Source organism: Podarcis bocagei (genome assembly GCF_964188305.1).
Source record: "Podarcis bocagei genome assembly, chromosome: Z".
Taxonomy (NCBI): domain Eukaryota; kingdom Metazoa; phylum Chordata; class Lepidosauria; order Squamata; family Lacertidae; genus Podarcis; species Podarcis bocagei.
The window spans coordinates 31,742,177-31,761,761 of record NC_138140.1 but is presented as its reverse complement, the minus strand read 5'-3'; the positions used below and the strand labels follow the sequence as shown (position 1 = coordinate 31,761,761).

Sequence of the window (19,585 nt, the reverse complement as noted above, 5' to 3'; positions counted from 1 at the left end):
AAAGACAGAAGCAAATGAGATATCATTATCTCTAGCCTTTACTTGGAGTGAGCTACAAGGTCAAAGTCATCTAGAAAGAGCAACTCTTTGATAAGAGCTGCCAATTGCTCTTTTGGCTCATAAATATACACAGAGAGAAAGATTATGGAGTTTTCATGAGCAGAATCTTAAGTTCTACTCCAAAGGCATTTCATAGTTTCAATGGTATTTCATAGCTTTATGATATATTACATGGTGCAGGGCAGAGAAAGGGGGAAGTCCATCAAAGAGGTCAGCAATTGTGAGTTCTTGGGTCAAATCTGACCCAAGAAATAACATCTGCTCTCCAAGCACCAGTGGGCAGCATTTCTTACTATGGGGACCAGAAAAATGGCATTTTATCCCAGAAGACACAACTCCTGTTGATTCTCTTTGATCTTTCAGCAGCTTTGATCTTTCAAGCATAGCATTTTTCTGGAATGTATGTCTGAGTTGGGAGAGCTGTTCGACAGTGGAACAGACTCCCACAAGAGGTGGTGGACTCTTCTTCCTTGGAGTTTGTTTGTCTTTAAGCAGAGGTTGGATGGCCACCTGTCATGTATGCTTTAGCTGCAATGCTAAAGCATTGCAGAGGGTTGGACTAGATAACCCTCGGGTCCCTACCACTCTGCACTTCTATGATTCTATGAACACCCGCATGAAACCACTGAGTGGCGCCGCCCAGAATTTTGGAGTCAGCTGTCAGAAATATACTAATGCAGCACGGCTCTATTTCTCCATTACATCTGCAGCTGTGGCAGTGGGCGTCTGACCTTGGTAAAGAACTGGATAAGAGCTTAATCCAGATAATACAGTGGTGCTGGCAGTGGGTGGTTCCCTAGCATGTCCCTGGCATTCCCACTTAAAAAGAAAAGAGAAGGTGGTAGCAGTTGATGGGGAACATAATCTCTGCTAGAGATCCTAAAGAGCTGTTGCCATACAGCTTAGAAAGCCAAGTGCACAAATTGTCCAACCTGCTATCAGGGCTGGAGTGTTCTATTTTGCCGCTCGAGGCAAAATGCAACCACACCCTGCCATCACTGCGCCCACATCAGTGCCGACATTGGCGATGATTTCTGGCAAGATCTCACCAGAAATCAGTGTTGATGCCAGCCGTGGAGGCCATGAGGTGGCCGGGGTTGAGAAAAGCTAGGAAGGAAGGGGCAGCCAGCTGGACAAAAGAGGTGATTAACTGAACATGCCAGAACATGCGAGGGAGAGACCCACTAAGAGCACCTCATTCTTCTGCTTTAAGCTCTCCTCCTATCCATCACCAAGACCAGGCCCCCACTGCCACAGCTACTGATGTAAAGGGAAAATACAGCTGTGTGACATCAGCATGGTGCTGGCAGGTCACTCCAAAACTCTGGATGACACTACTCAGCAGTTCCATATTGACATTAAACAGCATGGGGGACGAAATAGAACCCTCTGTCACACCACCCTGAAAGCTCCACAGGGCTGAAGAAAACGCCCCAAGCATCAGCCTGTGAAGATGGCCATTCAAACAGGACTGGAACAAAAACCAAGCAGTGCCACCCACGCCCAACTCAGACACCCTCTCTAGAACAATACCATGGTCAGTGGTTCGTATAGCTGATGAGAGATCAAGGAGGATGAACAGGGACAATGTGGCCCTTAGTGGGTGAATCTCCACAATGCTGGCTTGGCAGCCATTCAGCGGGGGGGGGGGGGACGTGGTGACAAGGTCAGGCCAGGCTCTGGGGCTGAGACCCCCAGCGGCAGGCAGGACAGAATGGGGATCCCTGCATGGGGTGCCTGGTTCATAACCCCTAAAAATTGTGTGCCAGGAGCTACAGCTGCCCTGTCATCCCCCCATGCTACACCTCTTGCCTCATCTAACTTTAGGGTCATTTATGGATGTTACTGGACCTGATTTCCCATGGTTGACCTTGGTTTGAAGAGATTATGCTGCACCTTGAGCCTTGCTCTCTTGGGTAAGCGTTTTGCTAAGTTTCTAATTTATTTATTTATTTATTTCCTCCAAGGACTGAGATCTGGGCCCCTGAGGCACCCCATGGACCACAATAGAGGCTCCAAAATTCAGACAGTAAGAATTTCAGAAGCATCGTTATGACTTGATCTGCTTACTTTGGTTTGAAAGATACACAGAGATCAACATGGAGAGCGTTCCAAGTAAATAGGTCCACTTACCAAAGCACAGAGCAGATCCACTGCTTCCAGGATGAGTTCTTGGTGACCGATTCGAGTGACTCCCAGCTCTTCAAGTTCCTGATGAGTAATGTGTAACAGCTGTTCTCCATTGATCTTTTCCCTCTCAAAGTTCTTTATGTATTGTTGAAGGCAGTCATCAAGGCCTAGGTTCAAACAGCAACAGGAGCACTTGATTAGGAATTAAAAAAAAAAGAGGTAGCATACTTTGCTGCCTCATTGCAGCTTCAGCTCACTGTTTTCATCTTGATGGAATATAAAAGCCTATGTTCTTTTAAGGAAAGAACACAAAATGGAATGATATCATTTCACACCTTGTGCACTGGTACACATCTTTTATATTGCATATAATGTGAGATTAAGTGCCATATCCCATGGCTAAGAACATGGGGAAACAGTTCTCTTGACTTGTCCTACAGGGCCATGAGTTGAACAACACAAACAACAGAGAAGCTGCAGCCAGTTTTGGCTTCCCATTACATGAGTACGCCATACCCACAAAGGCACTGAAAAGGATATATCAAGAACTCTGGCCAAAAGTTTCAATATAAGGAATAATTCCTACTCAAGAGTTGAAATGAAAAACGAGTATATTCTGCTAAGAATAACAGTTTGAAGCTAGTAGTAAATTAAAACAATGTGTAAGTACGATAGTTTTAAAGTAATGGTAAGTTTGGATACAACGTTTAAGTACAGAAATAATGTAGTTTCAAATATACAGTGATATAGTACATGTATAGTGTACTATATAGTGATATGTACTATATCACTGTATATTTGAAACTACATTATTTCTGTGGTTCCTGCATTTGGTAACCCCATGTGTTGTGCCTTTCTCAGAAGCAGACTCCAGGGACTTCAGGTGAACTAAACACGAACAGTGTTATTTAAAACTACAGCAGACATGAAGCCTTACTTACTCCTAGGCCTACAGGCCCACACTGACATCTCCCCCCACTCACCTCTGTGAGAAATAGTTCCCTTTTCAAGTCATTGCTCTTGGCCTAGGAACTAACTACAGTGGTAGCTTGGTTCTCAAACGCCTTGGTACTCAAACAACTTGGAACCCAAACACTGCAAACCCGGAAGTAAGTGTTCCGGTTTGCAAGCTTTTTTCAGAAGCCGAACATGCTCCATTTTGAGTGTTACGCTTCTGATTTGAGTGCCACACTTCCGTTTTGAGTGTTACGATGGGGTCTGTCTGTTTTTGCTATTTATTTTGCGTTTTTGTGCCTCTTTTTTGTTTTGTTTTTGTGACTGTGTGGAACGCAGTTCAGCTGCTGATTGATTGTGTGACTGAAGTACATTGTTTATTGCTTTCATTTTATGGCTCAATGGTCTCATTAGATAGTAAAATTCATGTCAAATTAGTGTTTTAGGGGTTGTTTTTAAAAGTCTGGAATGGATTAATCCAGTTTGCATTACTTTCTATAGAAAAGCGTGCCTTGGTTTTGGAACGCTTTGGTTTTCGAACGGACTTCCAGAACTGATTAAGTTTGAGAACCAAGGTACCACTGTATATAGTTAATGTTCTTGTCATTTATATGGTGGATGTGCCATGTTGGTTTCCCCACAAATGTTATGTTAGATGATGTATTGATGTATGGTATGACCCCCCCTTCCCCCCTTGCTTTATGGTATCGTGTGTGTGTGTGTGTGTGTGTGTGTGTTTTGCTGTAAGTCGCTTAGAGGCCTTCTGATGACAAGTGACTGTTAAGTATAACAGATAACATAAATACAATAAAATATACTTGCCCCAAGATTCTAGCATTGCAATGCACTACGCACAGGTCTGCCCTGGACATGAGCTGATGCTCAGCTCCAAGATGCAAGGCAGCAAGTATAGCATAAAACTCAAGAATACATACACTCCAACCCTTCTATTTAACTAACTATATTATGATTTATTTTGACAATTTCTTGACTTAATTATTATCCTCTCCAAGCAGCGTGCAAAAATCCTCAATACACTGAAAATAAATTTAAAAAATCAGTTAAAATTATAAAATGAAAATTCTGTTCCAATGCCTCCTGGAATTTAATCTTTCTTTCTTTCTTTCTTTCTTTCTTTCTTTCTTTCTTTCTTTCTTTCTTTCTTTCTTTCTTTCTTTCCTCTCTCTCTCTCTCTCTCTCTCTCTCTCTCTCTCTCTCTCTCTCTCTCTCTCTCTCTAAGAGCTATTTAAACAGACACAAATGTCTTCCAGACCATGTCTTCCCTTGTTTTTCTAGCCTCTAAATGTGGCTTCCCCACCCCAGTCCCTTGGACACGTTTTGCCTTTCGTCGTTGTTGCTATTTTAGCTTCTCCGCTTCGCAAAGTGCTCTGTGTCGTGGCAAAGCAACAGTGAAGAGATCGGGCCAGGCCGGGCCAGCCATGCACTTTCAAGATCAGGCATCATTTCTATAATTACCATTTCCTTTTACAGTATGATTATCCAGACACGGGCTGTGTACTAGAGGCATCACGTTTCTTGCTTTATGGAGGGAAATAAATCTAGCGTGCCATTACAATGAAATCATCTCTTACTATTTCCTACCATTACTGAAAATTAGCAGAGGCGTGAAACGAAACAGAGGAAAATGTTTACTGCTGGGGTCCCCCTCCACCCCTCTCTTCCGTTTCTCCGGGATATATTGAAACAATGTTCTGTAAAGCGTGTTCTCCATAACAGAGAGCACGTGTTGCGATGGGGGCCTAAAGGCCACCCCACTGTTGTTGGGCAAATTGGCCACATGCTGTGATTGGGCAAGGAGTGTTGCTGGGGAGAATGTTATGTTGCTAAAGTGTGGGAGGGGTCAGAGGTCTTAGATACAGGGCTCGCAGCCAGGGGCCTTCTCTTGGGCTGTGTGCACCGCATCACCTTCCCACCCTCCCTGAAAAGGGGAGGGGTTCGTTGTCCTCTGACCTTGCTATGCCAGTCATGGGGTCGTCTGCTTTGGAGTGGGGGCCTGGTAGGAATTTTGTCCATTTGGCTGATTGGCTGTTGCCATTTGGTTTTTGCCTACTGCGTAGCAAATCGTCACGACTTGTAAGGTTGGTGGTTAGGCATTGCTTCAAATTGGTTGGTGGAGGGGTAAGTGCCTACCCCTCCAATGGTGGTGTGGAAAGGGAATTCCGTTAAAGGAATCCAGGGGCTTGCCATTCTTTTCGTCCTTGTCCCTGGCATCGGACTTGGGCCATGCAAGCCACCAGGAGCATGAGGGTGAGAAGTGAGGGACTGAGGCCCAGCTTCATTTTCTCTCCAAAATTGTTTCCCTCACTGGCTTCCGCTGGAATCCGGAAGTCAGTTCTGTCCCAGTGGCACGGACAGATAGTCGGAACCAATACCTAAGCAACCACTCACGTGTGTGTATATTTAAAGTTGTGGCCAAATTCATGCCAAAAACCTTAAACAAAAATTGATGTGTGAGTTATTTAGGGTGGCCTGGGGGACCTCGATGCACAAACCATGTCACAAAGGCGAGGGCTGATACTGAAATGCAAAAAGTCCAACTATTTTTATTTTCTGGTCCCTGTTCCGTGTAAATAGCTGCCTCTATTACGTACCTACTTTTGCTTTTCACGCACTTTGAATAGGCCTAGCATTGGCTACAACACTGAGCTGCTATGAAGCTAGAGCTGTATCCAACTAAGTCCTGCTTAGAGTTATGGATGAGGGGAAATGTATTTTAAAAGTGAACCAACCACATCCACACTTTCCAAAACAATATGTGACCTGAAATACAGTTATCCTTTGGAATTCGCAGTTATCCAAATTTTGTGATGTTTCCCAAAAACAAGTTTACAAAAATGAAAAGGAATATATTAGTAGAAAATAAAATACAAAAATGTATTGTGTTAGGAGAAATGGCTTTGTAAAAATGTGCACATTTCTCAAAGTTGCATACAAAAATATGCTTATTAGAAGAATATTTAGCAAAATCTGCTTTCCTACAATTTACACCCACAAGTTCTACCCTGCCTTCTGAAGCAACATATCCATTTTTGTAGCTATTCAAATACTATTGTGATAAGGTAAAGGACCCCTGACAGTTAAGTCCAGTCACAGACGACTCTGGGTTGCAGTGCTCATCTTGCTTTACAGGCCGAGGGAGCTGGCGTTTGTCCGCAGATAGTTTTTCCGGGTCATGTGGCCAGCATGACTAAGCTGCTTCTGGCAAAACCAGAGAAGCACACGGAAACACAGTTTACCTTCCTGCTGGAGTAGTACCTATTTATCTACTTGCACTTTTTGGCATGCTGTCAAACTGCTAGGTTGGCAGGAGCTGGGACAGAGCAACGGGAGCTCACCCCGTTGCAGGGATTCGAACCGCCGACCATCTGATAGGTAAAGGGACCCCTGACCATTAGGTCCAGTCGTGGCCGACTCTGGGGTTGCAGCGCTCATCTCGCTTTATTGGCCGAGGGAGTTGGCGTACAGCTTCCTGGTCATGTAGCAAGCATGACTAAGCCGCTTCTGGCGAACCAGAGCAGTGCACGGAAACGCCGTTTACCTTCCTGCCGGAGCGGTACCTATTTATCTACTTGCACTTTGACGTGCTTTCGAACTGCTAGGTTGGCAGGAGCAGGGACTGAGCAACGGGAGCTCACCCTGTCGCGGGGATTCAAACTGCCAGCCTTCTGATGGGCAAGTCCTAGGCTCTGTGGTTTAACCCACAGCGCCACCCGCATCCCTCATAGTCACCCTCGCGACCTTCTGATAGTCTCCCCTTAATTCTCTGTTGCCCAGATCTTTCAACTGTTCATTATAGGAACTTGGCTTCCAGAACCCTCACCACTGTCCTTCTTGCTCTGGACATGCCCCAAAGTACTTCTTAAAATGAGGTGCCCAGAAGTGGACACAATGGGTTGCATCCAATGCTAGTCCTACTCAAACCAGTGAAATTAATGGACATTGTTAACTTAGCTCCATTAATATCAGTACGTCTCCTCTTGAGTATAATTTACTCCATACTCTTCATGGTTAAGCAGCACTCCAGTCTCTGGCATTTAAATCACACATTGGCTATGTGAGTGTGCGAAGGGGTGTATCTAGTAACCAGAGCACATTTCTACAAATGGTAGATGCATCAACACTGAAAGGCAGTACATAGCCTGCCATTTTACATACCACTGCTGATCAGGTATATTTTGAACTGTTTTTACTGTAGAGCAATTGTGTTTTCTTAGCATATCTTTAGTCCAAAGAACACACACATCCCTTTGGCTTTAAAAATAGTGTAGAGGGCAATAGAAGGATAAAATAAGATGTCAGGCAACAGACAGAATAAGGCTTCTGCAACATGTAATGATGAAGTAGAGAATCATGTCAGTGGCCCTTGGTTGGATGCTAGAAGTGTGTTCCCATTGTTGTCATTGGAGTATTGGAGGGTACAATAGTTTGGATGCTCTGCACCAGCAATGTTGGACTTTTCAAAACTATTGCTGGGTCGCAGCTTGGAAGATAGCTTGGCCATGAAAGATATCTGTCTCAGCACAGTGTTCATGGCCAACAATCAACTGGGTTCCTTGGCCTTTTGTTCTTTCCCCTCCCAACATCAGCTTAATGCTCTACCCAACCCATAGCAACCCTCACAATCTGAGTGACACCCATATTCCCCACTCCATCCCTATATCCAGACAATTTGATTTGGCCCTTGGCCAAGTCTGGTGCACAACCATACTTCAAACTACGGTGGTACCTCAGATTAATTACTTAATTCGTTCCGGAGGTCCGTTCTTAACCTGAAACTGTTCTTAACCTGAAGCACCACTTTAGCTAATGGAGCCTGCTGCTGCTGCCGCGCTTCCAGAGCACGATTTCTGTTCTCATCCTGAAGCAAAGTTCTTAACCTGAGGTAATATTTCTGGGTTAGCGGAGTCTGTAACCAGAAGCGTATGTTACCCGAGGTACCACTGTACTGTTCCTGTAAACTCAGAGGCCCACAGTTGAATGTGAAGGCAACATGAGGGAAGAGAAAAGAAGGTAATATATTTAAGCAACAACACAATAACGCAGCAGTTAAAATGGGGGAGGGGGCATTCAGAAGGATTTTCCCCAAAGTCCCCTTCTGTGCTCTTGTCTTGCTCTGGGATAAACCAAACAAGTGTGTCGTGCTCCGATAAGGAAATTATGTGTAGCTGGTTGATCTAAATATGCCTTTATGCCAGGTACATCTATTATGAAAAAGCAAAACTGGCATTTTTTATGACTCAGGCTGCTCTTTCATAGATCCCCAGGGCATGAGCCTTTTTGGAAGACATTTACTTAATGGTTCAAACAGTATGGCAGGTGACAATGCAAAGAACACAGAAAGTCACTGATGAAGAACCCAGCTGTCTTGTAATGTGACAGTACACAGTGCATACAAAAGAAAGCACGGCTGAACAGCTTCTACACAAGCGTATGCGTGATGGTGAACATCGTGACCCATATTACCAATGAATTTCATGTCTTCCAGTAATTTGGCCACTGCCAGTTGAGGAGATGGAATGGAAGGAAGAAGATAAAAATGAATCCTTTTCTGTGGTGCTTTCAGCAGAATGCCCTTCTTCTCTAGCAGATTTCTATACTCATGTCATGGTTAGCTGTTTTTTTAAACGATTTTGCTGTAAAGCTCTGAGTTCCATTCCAATTCCAGCATAAACCCAAATACACTCATAGGAATACTGCCACCATGAGCATTTCCATCAAAGTCTAAAAAGGTAAAGGGACCCCTGACCATTAGGTCCAGTCGTGGCCGACTCTGGGGTTGTAGCACTCATCTCGCTTTATTGGCCGAGGGAGCCGGCATACAGCTTCTGGGTCATGTGGCCAGCATGACTAAGCCACTTCTGGCGAACCAGAGTAGCGCACGGAAACGCCGCTTACCTTCCCGCCGGAGCGGTACCTATTTATCTACTTGCACTTTGTGCTTTTGAACTGCTAGGTTGGCAGGAGCAGGGACCGAGCAACGGGAGCTCTCCCTGTCGCAGGGATTCGAATCACCAACCTTCCTTATTCCTCAGGAGACCATCCTAATTTTTTTCTCCAATTACTCTCCAGCAGTAGTAGTCCAGCTCATCTTGAGGAAGAAGATAGAGACAGGCAGCATTCATCTTTTTCAGCCAGCCCTGTCTTCTCTGCATCCTGGGAAGTGCCATAGCTCAGTGGTAGAGCAGCCACTTTGCATGCAGAAGATCCTGCTTCAATCCCTCGCATCTCCAGAGTAGGCTGGGAGAGGTCTCTGTATGAAACTCTGGAGAACCATCAGTAAGTGTACACAATACTGAGCTAGGTGGATCAATGGGGGTACCAGAGCAGAGGAAGTCTTAGTGTGACCTGTTGTTTTCTTCTGCAGATAAAAGTTGGGTTTTTTAATGCCATAACTGATTCCCATTGTCTACATCTGTGCCCCCAAGTGATCCTTATCTGGTATGAGGACAGGGATTATACTTGCACACAGTGGCCCTATTTTTATCTGTGAAATGTATTGCTTTCTTGTCCTGAACCCACTGTATAGATGAAGGTAGGGGAAAGAGGAGGATGAAAGTTAACTGCAGTTTCAAACTCCTATAGCTTGTGCTCACTGGGAGGGAGATGCCATCAATTGGCTCAAAAAATCCAACATATGGCTCAAGATAGCCAACCACGTTAGCTTAATAAACTGCCAATCAACTAGGCACAAATTATGGACTATGGCATCCCCAGTGAGGACAGCTTAGTGGATCACTCATCCACATTTAACACTTTAAGAAACCACTGGAGAAAGCAGATTCCCACTACCCAGGGATGGGGAAACCTGTTGCTCTCCAGATGTGGTTGTACTCTGACCATTGTCCCTGCTGGTTAGGGCTGATAGGAGAGCTGCAGGGCGACAGGTTCTCCAATCCCTACTATAAACGCAATGGGCTGGTCATTAGCTCTGAGGCTTTAACAAATTAGGGAACAAGAAAAGAAAAAGGGCAGGTCATAGCACTTGCCAGAGATTATGAAGTTCTAAGAGTGTTTAAAATCTATATGGCTCATCATGGCTCCCCGGATTCCCTGGGGTCTTGCATCATTAGGAAAATAAGATCTGGCAAGGTCAGGGTGTTCTGCTCTGCCTGTTCACCCTTACAATTAAATCTTCACAGCCATCCCTATCTAGATATAGGCGCTAATGCTGATGACTCATGTCCAACCTGCCAAATCTTATGCCCTCTAGCTTGATGTAAATTCCTTTGTCTCCCAGGATCATGTCTTAATCTGCTCATCTTCTTTTCCAGTTATCTAATATATCCCCCGTTGGCTACATTACTGGCAACCAACAAATTTTTAAAAGTTTTAGGATCGTCAATCAATCTATCTCCTTCCAATTTCAGCCATGGACCAGTCAGGTTTTAAAAATTAAGCCCATAATCCCCAAACAAACCAATATAGAATCGTAATCATAGAATGGTTGAGTTGGAAGGGACCACGAGAGTCATCTAGTCCAACCTCCTGCAATGCAGGAATCATTCGCCCAATGACCCTGAGATTAAGAGTCTCCTGCTGCACCAATTGAGCTATATAATATTGGGTCTGATGAAAGATTTATTTTTTAATAAATAATGCAGACAAGTTCCTTTCCTCAACATGGTGTTTCAAAGTGCCAACGCATGATCCTATAACCTACCCCAAAAGTTTTATATCCCACCCACCCACATTAAAAAGGTCCCAGGGGCCCACTAATCTCTCTATATATTTTAGAAAGTTGTCCGTTCCCTTGCTAAGCATTTGGATACCTCTTATGATATCTGAAGATGGGAGGGGGGAAACCATGTATGCCACCTTGAGGTCCATGGAGAAATACTGTAAATAATAATATTGTAACCACAGTTTGCATGATGGCACCTGAGATCAACAAACAGGTTTTAGTCTATATCTGGATGCAATTGGATGCCAATTTGAATCAAGATGACTGATTGAATCTTTCAAAACTGCACTGATATCTTGGTTTCTGATATTCCTGAGCAACTCAGGTTATGAGGCTGCCATAAAGTAAATAAGCATTAAAGACAACTCAGCTAATCTCTGTACAGTGGTACCTCGGGTTACATACGCTTCAGGTTACATACGCTTCAGGTTACAGACTCCACTAACCCAGAAATAGTACCTCGGGTTAAGAACTTTGCTTCAGGATGAGAACAGAAATCGCACTGCGGCAGCAGCGGGAGGCCCCATTAGCTAAAGTGGTGCTTCAGGTTAAGAACAGTTTCAGGTTAAGAACGGACCTCCGGAACGAATTAAGTACGTAACCAGAGGTACCACTGTATTAGAGAAGGAGTGTCTTTGTGGACTTATTTTGAATCTAACAATAATATACACCAGAGCAGATGTGCATTAGAGTGCAGAAAATTCAAGATGAGTATATTCAAAACTTTTCACATGGAGGCAATGCATGTGTACACAAGTCTGTGTTAGGATTTTCACCAATCTATCCATAACAGAAATAAATAATATAGAACTTCTCTGAGCTTCACCACCTGCTTCAAAACAGACCTTCACACAGATGAAATGAATTCAGGAATGTGTGTGATCATGGCAACATGATGCTTTATATCTGTCTGAAACCAAAATGCCATTTGCCTTATTCTCCCCACTCTTTTTTGTTTAGATTTCCTACACAACATGAAAAGCCTCCTGCAGTATCAAGGATATGGATGCACAACATTTATCTTCTGAAAGGTCATGGGAGGTCCAAAAAAGCACCTCCCCACACATCCAGAGTTTGTCATTATCACACCAGTGTTTTGGAAGGCCTATCATCTGATGCAACTGCTGACATTCAAGTTAAGGTTGCAATGTGTCTTCAAAAAGGTTTGGTTTATGAATGCGAAGCAAACTCTAAATTAAGCTCACCATCAACCATTCATGAAACAATGCCTCCCTTTTGTCCAGCCAGTTATTGCATTCACAGTTTTTGTAAATTTGTAAATTTGATCTTACATCACCTGAAAACATGCAAAATCCATACAACATCAACGCAAGTGGAAGACATAACCTTTCCTAAATGGTGACTTAAACCTCAGTTCAAGATAGTGATGTTCTTACACTTGCCATGACCTAAATAAATTTAATTTTAAGTATTTCAGTTCTTATTCATCCTGTTTATTACACTTACTTGTTGCTTTTTACATGATACTGTCTCAAAGCAACTTAACAAAATAAGAAAAGAAATATTAAAACCAAATATAATAACAGCAATAAAACAGGAACCTAAAATGTTCATCCATAAATATATAAGAAAAAGGACTTTTAAATTGTTTATATAATAACTAAAGCTGGGGTGCACAGTGATGTGGCCACATTTGCTGATGATATTAAACTGCTCAGCATCATTCATTCATTCATATATATATATATATATATATATATATATATATATATATATATATGTAGGTTTTGGTGTCTTCGGGTGTCTTCCCGTGTAAGAGTTGGGGTGTCTAGGCGACGTTTCGACGAGGTCTCACTCGTCATCTTCAGGCTGGTGCTTTCGGCTTCTTGTTACTAGAACAGAGCAGGGTCTCAGTGTTTGAGTTCCTATAAATACTGTTGAGGGGGTGTGGTGTATAGCCTCCAACGTTCTGGGCAGAGAGGAAGTTCCTAGGTTAATGTGCCTTTTCTTCTTTTGTTCATTAATTACTTGAGGGATATCTTGAGTGATTACTTGAGTGATATTCTGAGTACCACTTAGGAGGGTCATTAGGTGTGGATTAGTTGCTAAAGCTTTCGTGTCTTGACCTCTTGACCTTGTAAAGAGTTTTTCTGAGAAGATGGCTGTACTGCACTTAGTTGTGCTCTGGCTTGGCTTCGTGTATAGGGGCGAGCTGTGGTTTTGTGCCCTGTGCCAGCCAGATCTGTGTAGGGATTGCAGGGGGGTGCAGCATCCGGAGGTGCCACTATGGTTTGGCTACTGGATGGTGTCTGTAATTTATCTGTGGAGAGGGTCTGGGTTTGGGTCTGGTGTGGTTGATTGGAGATGGCGTTCTGTGTGCCTCTGGTTCTGGTGTCGGTTTTTGTGGGGAGGGCTAATTTCCAGATGTCTGGCAGGCGGGACGTGTCGTCACGCTTGTTCATGTTGTGAGGGTGTTTCTCTATCTCGATGGCTTCCATGATTATTCTCTTGTGGTGATGTTCCATGTTAAAGAGCAATTTGGAATCTGCAAAATTAATTTCGTGTCCTGTTTCTTTCATGTGTTGGTAAAGAGAGGAAGTTTTTTCTTCTTTTTTGACGGCATTCTTGTGTTCTGCGATACGTGCATTTATTCGTCTGTTTGTTTGTCCAATGTACGTGGCTGGGCAGACTTTGCAGGGTATTTCATAGACCCCTTGGTTTTCTAACTGGATTTTATCTTTTGGGTTTCTGAGGATATTGGCTATTTTTTGGTTGGTGCAAAAGGCTGTTTTGATATTGTGTTTATGGAGGATTTTGCTAATTTTATCTGTAGTGCCCTTGATATAAGGAAGGAGGGCCATGCCATTGTTTTCTTCTGTGTCTTGGTTTTTGGGGGGTGTTTCTTTTTGGATTAGCTTCGTAACCCTGTTTTGCTGGTATCCGTTGGCGATTAACACATTTGAGAGATTCTGTAACTCAGTTGTCAAGTGGTCTTTGTCAGCCAGGCGTTTGGTTCTGGAGATGAGAGTCTTGGCTACGGAGTTTATTTGTGCAGGGTGGTGGTGTGATTGTGCATGTAAGTAGCGGTTGGTGTGTGTTTTTTTCCGGTAGATAGTGTGTCCTAGGGAGCCATCAGGTTTTTTGTAGATTAGGACGTCAAGAAAGGGAAGTTGGTTGTTGGCTTCTATTTCCATAGTGAATTGTATTTTGGGGTGTAGGCTGTTGAGATGTGTGAGGAAGCTATCTAGTTTTTCCTTCCCGTGTGGCCAAATTACAAAGGTGTCGTCAACATATCTGAGCCAAAGTTTGGGTTTGTGTTCTGACTTGTCTAAAGCATTGGTTTCAAAGTGTTCCATGTACAGATTTGCGATGACCGGTGAGAGGGGTGATCCCATAGGTGCTCCTTCTATCTGTTTGTATCTTTGTCCATTGTGGATGAAGTACGTGTTGGTTAGGCAGTGGTTGGTCAGGTCCAGGATGTATTCGGGGGGATTGTATTTGTTTTGAATGGCTGTCAAGGCTTCATTAATGGGCACTTGTGTGAAGAGAGATACAACATCGAAGCTCACAAGTAGGTCATCGGGATGTAGGTTTTGCTTCTTTATTGTTTCTATGAACTGGAAGGAGTTTGTAACGTGTGAAGCGATAGATTCTGCATAGGGCTGAAGTTGCTTAGCGAGAAATTTAGCGAGATTTTGTAGAGGTGAGCCTATGGAGCTGACTATTGGTCTGAGTGGTGTTCCTTCTTTGTGTATCTTGGGGAGACCGTAGAGTTTGGGGCATCTGGATGATTTTTCTCTGGGGATGATTCTTAGCTGGATTTCTTCACTGATAGGAGAGGCTTTTATTTTGGATTTGGTGGTTTTTTCCAGATAGGTGGTGGGATCTGTTTTTATAGGTTGGTAGGTAGGGTCTTGGAGTACGAAATGGATCTACGAAAGCATATATATATATATATATGAAGATGACGAGTGAGACCTCGTCGAAACGTCGCCTAGACACCCCAACTCTTACACGGGAAGACACCCGAAGACACCAAAACCTATATATATATATATATATATATATATTATATACACATACATACACACATACTCTCTCTCTCTCTCTCTCTCTCTCTCTCTCTCTCTCTCTCTCTCTCTCATGGGACCTGAGCTGCCAGTGACTGACCAGGTATGAGACCTTGGGGTCATAGTGGACAGCTATAAGAAGATGCCAAGCCTTTGTGATGCAGCTTTGAAAAAGGCAAATTCCATATATCATTAGGAAAGGATTGGGGGGGGGCTGACAGTACCATAATGCCGTTATGTACTGTGTACAGTTGGAGTACTGTGTACAGTTCTGGCAACCTCACCTCAAAAAGGATATTGTCGAGTTGGAAGAAGTTCAGAAAAGAGCAACAAAATGATCAAGAGGATGGAGAAACGCTTCTTCAAGAAAAGGTTACAGCTTTGAGTAAGAGGGGGCATGACTGAGCTTCTTGACACCCAATGAAGTAAAATGTTGGAAGATTCAGAGAACACAAAAGAAAGTACTTCTTCACACAACACACTGCAGAATTTGCACCCACAAGAGGCAGTGATGGCCATCCACTTGGATTGCTTTCAAAGAGGACTGGAAAAATTCACAGGGGAGAAAGAGATCCATGGCTACCAGTTATGATGGCTGTGTTGTGCCTCCACAGTTGGAGGGAATAATGCTTCTGCATTACCAGTTGTTGGAAAGCACAGATTGCCAGCAGCACACACAAGACAAGAAAGATGGGTATATTTATTAAAACATAACAACTATAGAATTGGGAAAAAGTAATGACAAACCTAGACAGCATCTTAAAAAGCAGAGACATCACCTTGCCAACAAAGGTCTGTACAGTTAAAGCTATTGTTTTCCCAGTAGTGATGTATGGAAGTGAGAGCTGGACCATAAAGAAGGCTGATCGCTGAAGAATTGATGCTTTTGAATTATGGTGCTGGAGGAGACTCTGGAGAGTCCCATGGACTGCAAGAAGATCAAACCTCTCCATTCTTAAGGAAATCAGCCCTGAGTGCTCCCTGGAAGGACAGATCATGAAGCTGAGGCTCCAATACTTTGGCCACCTCATGAGAAAAGAAGACTCCCTGGAAAAGACCCTGATGTTGGGAAAGATGGAGGGCACAAGGAGACGACAGAGGACGAGATGGTTGGACAGTGTTCTCGAAGCTACTAACATGAGTTTGACCAAACTGCGGGAGGCAGTGGAAAACAGGAGTGCCTGGCGTGCTCTGGTCCATGGGGTCACGGAGAGGCAGACACAACTAAACAACTAAACAACAACAACATAGAATCTGCCAGTCAATTCAACCAAATTCACCAAAACCAATGAGGTCTGGGAGCTGAGATGCATTGACAGGAAGATTTCCCATCAATCCTGAGCCAGCTGCCAGCCGCATGCTGTGATCATGCAGGAAGGCCTGAGGGAACTCTTCTGACCCTCACTGCCTGCTCTTTCAGTATATGAACCCGACATGCGCACCATGGCTCCATTGGCCAACATTCACCCCAATGCACCCAACTGGCCCAAAACTACTCTGGCTCTGATATTAGTCTGATATTTTCCAAAATCCACTCAACCACCTGAGCCAAATGCCAATTAACCGAATTCAAACAAAATGCCAGTCAAGCAGACAACACCCAACAGTGTGAAGAAGGCGAGAAAGAAGTGATACGTGTCAATTAGTGTCACCCAAAAAAATCCTACTTAATGAAGGCAACTAGCAGAGCCCACACTGGAAAATAGGAGGGTGAGTGTCTTAATGGGTAGACGGAAGAGGGAAGGGGAAATTGCCCCCACGTGGCTGCCTCCTTTGTGGGGGAGGAGGGTGTGGCAAATGAATCCCCCTCACCATATGGGAAAGGAATGGAATTACAAGTGTGCTGTTGTATGGTCCTGCTTTCAGACGTCCCACAGGCATCTGGTTGGCCACCGAGAGAAGAGAATGCAGGTTGAGATGGGCCCATAGCTGTCAACTGTCCCTTATTTGGCAGGAAAGTCCCTTATCCCAGTGCTGTGTCCTGCTGCTGTTCCTTATTGATGATGTCCCTTAAATTTCCCGGGTTTCAAAGGAAGCAGCTCCTCTCCCTCCCTCCCTGCTGGCCAGGGAAGAGGGAGGCTCCAACTGTGTTGCTTGGCTGTGTTGCTCACCCAATAAGGAGTCTAAGAACGACTGGGGGTGGAGCTTGCATGCCTTGTGCCGATCAAATCGGCCGTGTTGCCTGGGGACTCGCCTTTGCTCAGCGCTTCCCAGCGGAGAGGTGACGGTGGTTTTCCTTGCTGCATCCCCTTTGCCGGGTTGCTGCGCTGTGGGAACCACGACATGAGGCTTCGTTTGACTGCTGGCTGGGCTTTCTGCCTTTGGCTTGGAGGGGTTCAGAAGCTGAACATACCTGTGCTTGGAAGCTCCCTTATTTTGGCTGCTGATCCCTTATTTTTGAGGCTGCTGGTCCCTTATTTTCAAATCTGTAAGTTGACAGCTATGGATGGGCCACTGGCCTGATCCAGCAGAGTTATCTTTGTTTTCAATGGTGGAGCTCTTGCTTTGCATGCAAACAAAAATGCAGAGCTAGACAGGCCAATAATCTAACTAGATATAATGCTGCTTCCTATGTTAACTCATTTCTGAATGTTTTACAGTGCAAAGGGCTCTTTTTTCAATGAAAAGGGAAAATAAAATGCCCAGAAAGATTTCAGGCAGAGTTTAATTTCAGCATTTGAACTTCTGCCATATTTGCATTAGGAGAAAACACTTTCTTTTCTAAGAGGGATATGTTTTCTCCACAGTCCCTAAAATTCATTAACAACTAACAGGATTTTGTGCAAAATGAACTAAAAGACCAAGCACATAACATTCCAGCCCCTAAGGAGAATGGCTTAAAAGGCTGAGTGTATGAAAATGGAAGATGTTGATGCAAAGTGCTCTCAAACAACCATTACCAGCACGCTCACTTTCAAATAGAATGAGGTGTGCAAAATATGTTTTATAAGCGGTCATAAAGTCCTAGTTTCAGAAATCTGCTGCCCTCTTCAGATATGTTTGCATACAAGAGAGATTCTCTCTCTCTCTCTCTCTCTCTCTCTCTCTCTCTCTCTCTCTCTCTCATTCTCTCACGTTCCCCAGATTTGGGTAGATTGAGTATAATTTTTTTTTTAAGGTTTTGCATTCTTTTCCATATGAAAATAAAAAGTTGTAGAATAATCCATATTTAATTATTAAAATCAGACCAACACAAGAGAGCCCTTTCCGCAATGTTCCAAATATGTTCCAATATTTTCTACACATTAAAACTGGGGTGGGGGGAGAAACCTTTTGAAAAAAATCCACGTAAAGGTTACAAAATCAAACCTTAGTTTTCATGAGGATTTTATTGGGGTGAGTGAGGATAAATAATGCAGTGGGTTGGAATCAAGACTAAGTTAGTTAAGAACACGAGAACAGAACATGAGAACATCAGACATCTAGAGTTCTGTTTTCCCAATGGCCAACCAAATGCCTGTGAGAAACCCACAAGGAGGACATAAGCACAATAGCAACTGAGTCAAATCTAGCCTGCAATGTGGATCTTGAAAAGGACCTGGCCCTCTGAGCTCTAAAAGGTTCTTCATCTCCCATGTACAGAAAGGAAGGAGCAGGAGGGTCTATTGTTTTCTGAAGGAGTGAGTAACAGATATGGGACCCAAGGGGGCTTACAAATAAAACAGGAACAGCTAAGCTCTCACAGCCATGAATTGTAAACAGAGGTGCTGCGAGGGAGAGGAGCTTGAAGGGAGTGCATGGAGTGATGTCTCACAGAGTACACAAGACCAAGAGACATGAACGGCAAGGGAGCTGCTGCCGTGACCTGCAACATCTGTGCCATTTCTGTCTTCCTGACTGACATTATGCAAAGCTACACCTGCAGCAATTGCAAGCTGGTTGCCTTGCTGGAAGAAAAGGTACAGCAACTTGAGGCTGGCTATCTACACTTTGTGCTATCGGGCAAGCCAGATGAGGAAATTCTAGATCAGAGCAGAGCGTCCTGGAACACAGATGCGGGTGGAGGTGGGAAATCGTCCAATGCAGAAGACGAACCACTGGATGAATGTGACACCAAAAAAAGCAGGATGACCAGGGGACCTGCTTTGCTGGGAAATGAGGGGCGTGGGAAGCCACCAACTGCTTCCCTTTTAAAAAAGCGGCAAAAAACACACCTTTTAACATGGGTTGCCATACGTTCGGGTTTCCCCAGACATTTACCATGGGAATTGAAATTCCCAGCCGCCTTTTCCACTTGCCCAGGATTTTCCGTACGTATGGCAGTTGGAAGGGACCACAAGGGTCATCTAGTCCAACCCCCTGCAATGCAGGAATATGCAGCTGTCCCTTATGGGGATCGAACCTGCAACCTTGACATTATCATCACCAGCCTCTAACCAACTGAGCTATCCAGATAGTTTTAATTTGTATATGCAAACTGTTGGTGCATGTGTGTGTGATGAATTTTCCTTTTTTTCCTGACATTTCTCTTTTTTATTATTTGTAACACCAAACTATGCTTTAGCATTATATCTAAACCAACCCCTGGTGAGGGAAACCACCCAATAACAGAGAAGCACATTCTGGGCATTTAAAAGACTAGCACCTGGGGTTGTGTGCAGGGGCACTCCCCCCCCCCCCACTGGCAATGAAAAGGACTTCTCTCTTATAGCAGCTCCTAATCTTTGAATAAACATATCTTCCGATGAAGCGAAATGAGCATGAAATG

General features: G+C 43.9%; 1 protein-coding gene and 1 long non-coding RNA gene across 4 annotated transcripts in view; one reads left to right on the top strand and one right to left on the bottom strand.

Moving 5' to 3' along the window:
- The window catches only part of LOC308579257 (connector enhancer of kinase suppressor of ras 2-like), a 314,404-nt gene that overhangs the window by 205,799 nt on the left and 89,020 nt on the right, over positions 1-19,585 (bottom strand). For 2 of the 3 annotated variants that reach the window (XM_081180123.1, XM_081180124.1), the window contains exons 1-2: positions 4,747-5,003; positions 2,194-2,357 (exon numbers count right to left, since the gene is read on the bottom strand). In XM_081180123.1, the coding sequence (XP_081036249.1) occupies positions 2,194-2,357; positions 4,747-4,876 (294 nt within the window). In that variant the 5' untranslated portion in view covers positions 4,877-5,003. Of the gene's footprint in view, positions 1-2,193; positions 2,358-4,746; positions 5,004-19,585 lie in introns of those variants that run through there. The other variant, XM_081180125.1, reaches the window with a different exon arrangement.
- LOC308579299 lies at positions 7,126-12,413 on the top strand. The gene is made up of 3 exons (XR_014004391.1): positions 7,126-7,333; positions 9,235-9,441; positions 11,807-12,413. It is a non-coding gene; the product is annotated as an uncharacterized lncRNA (long non-coding RNA).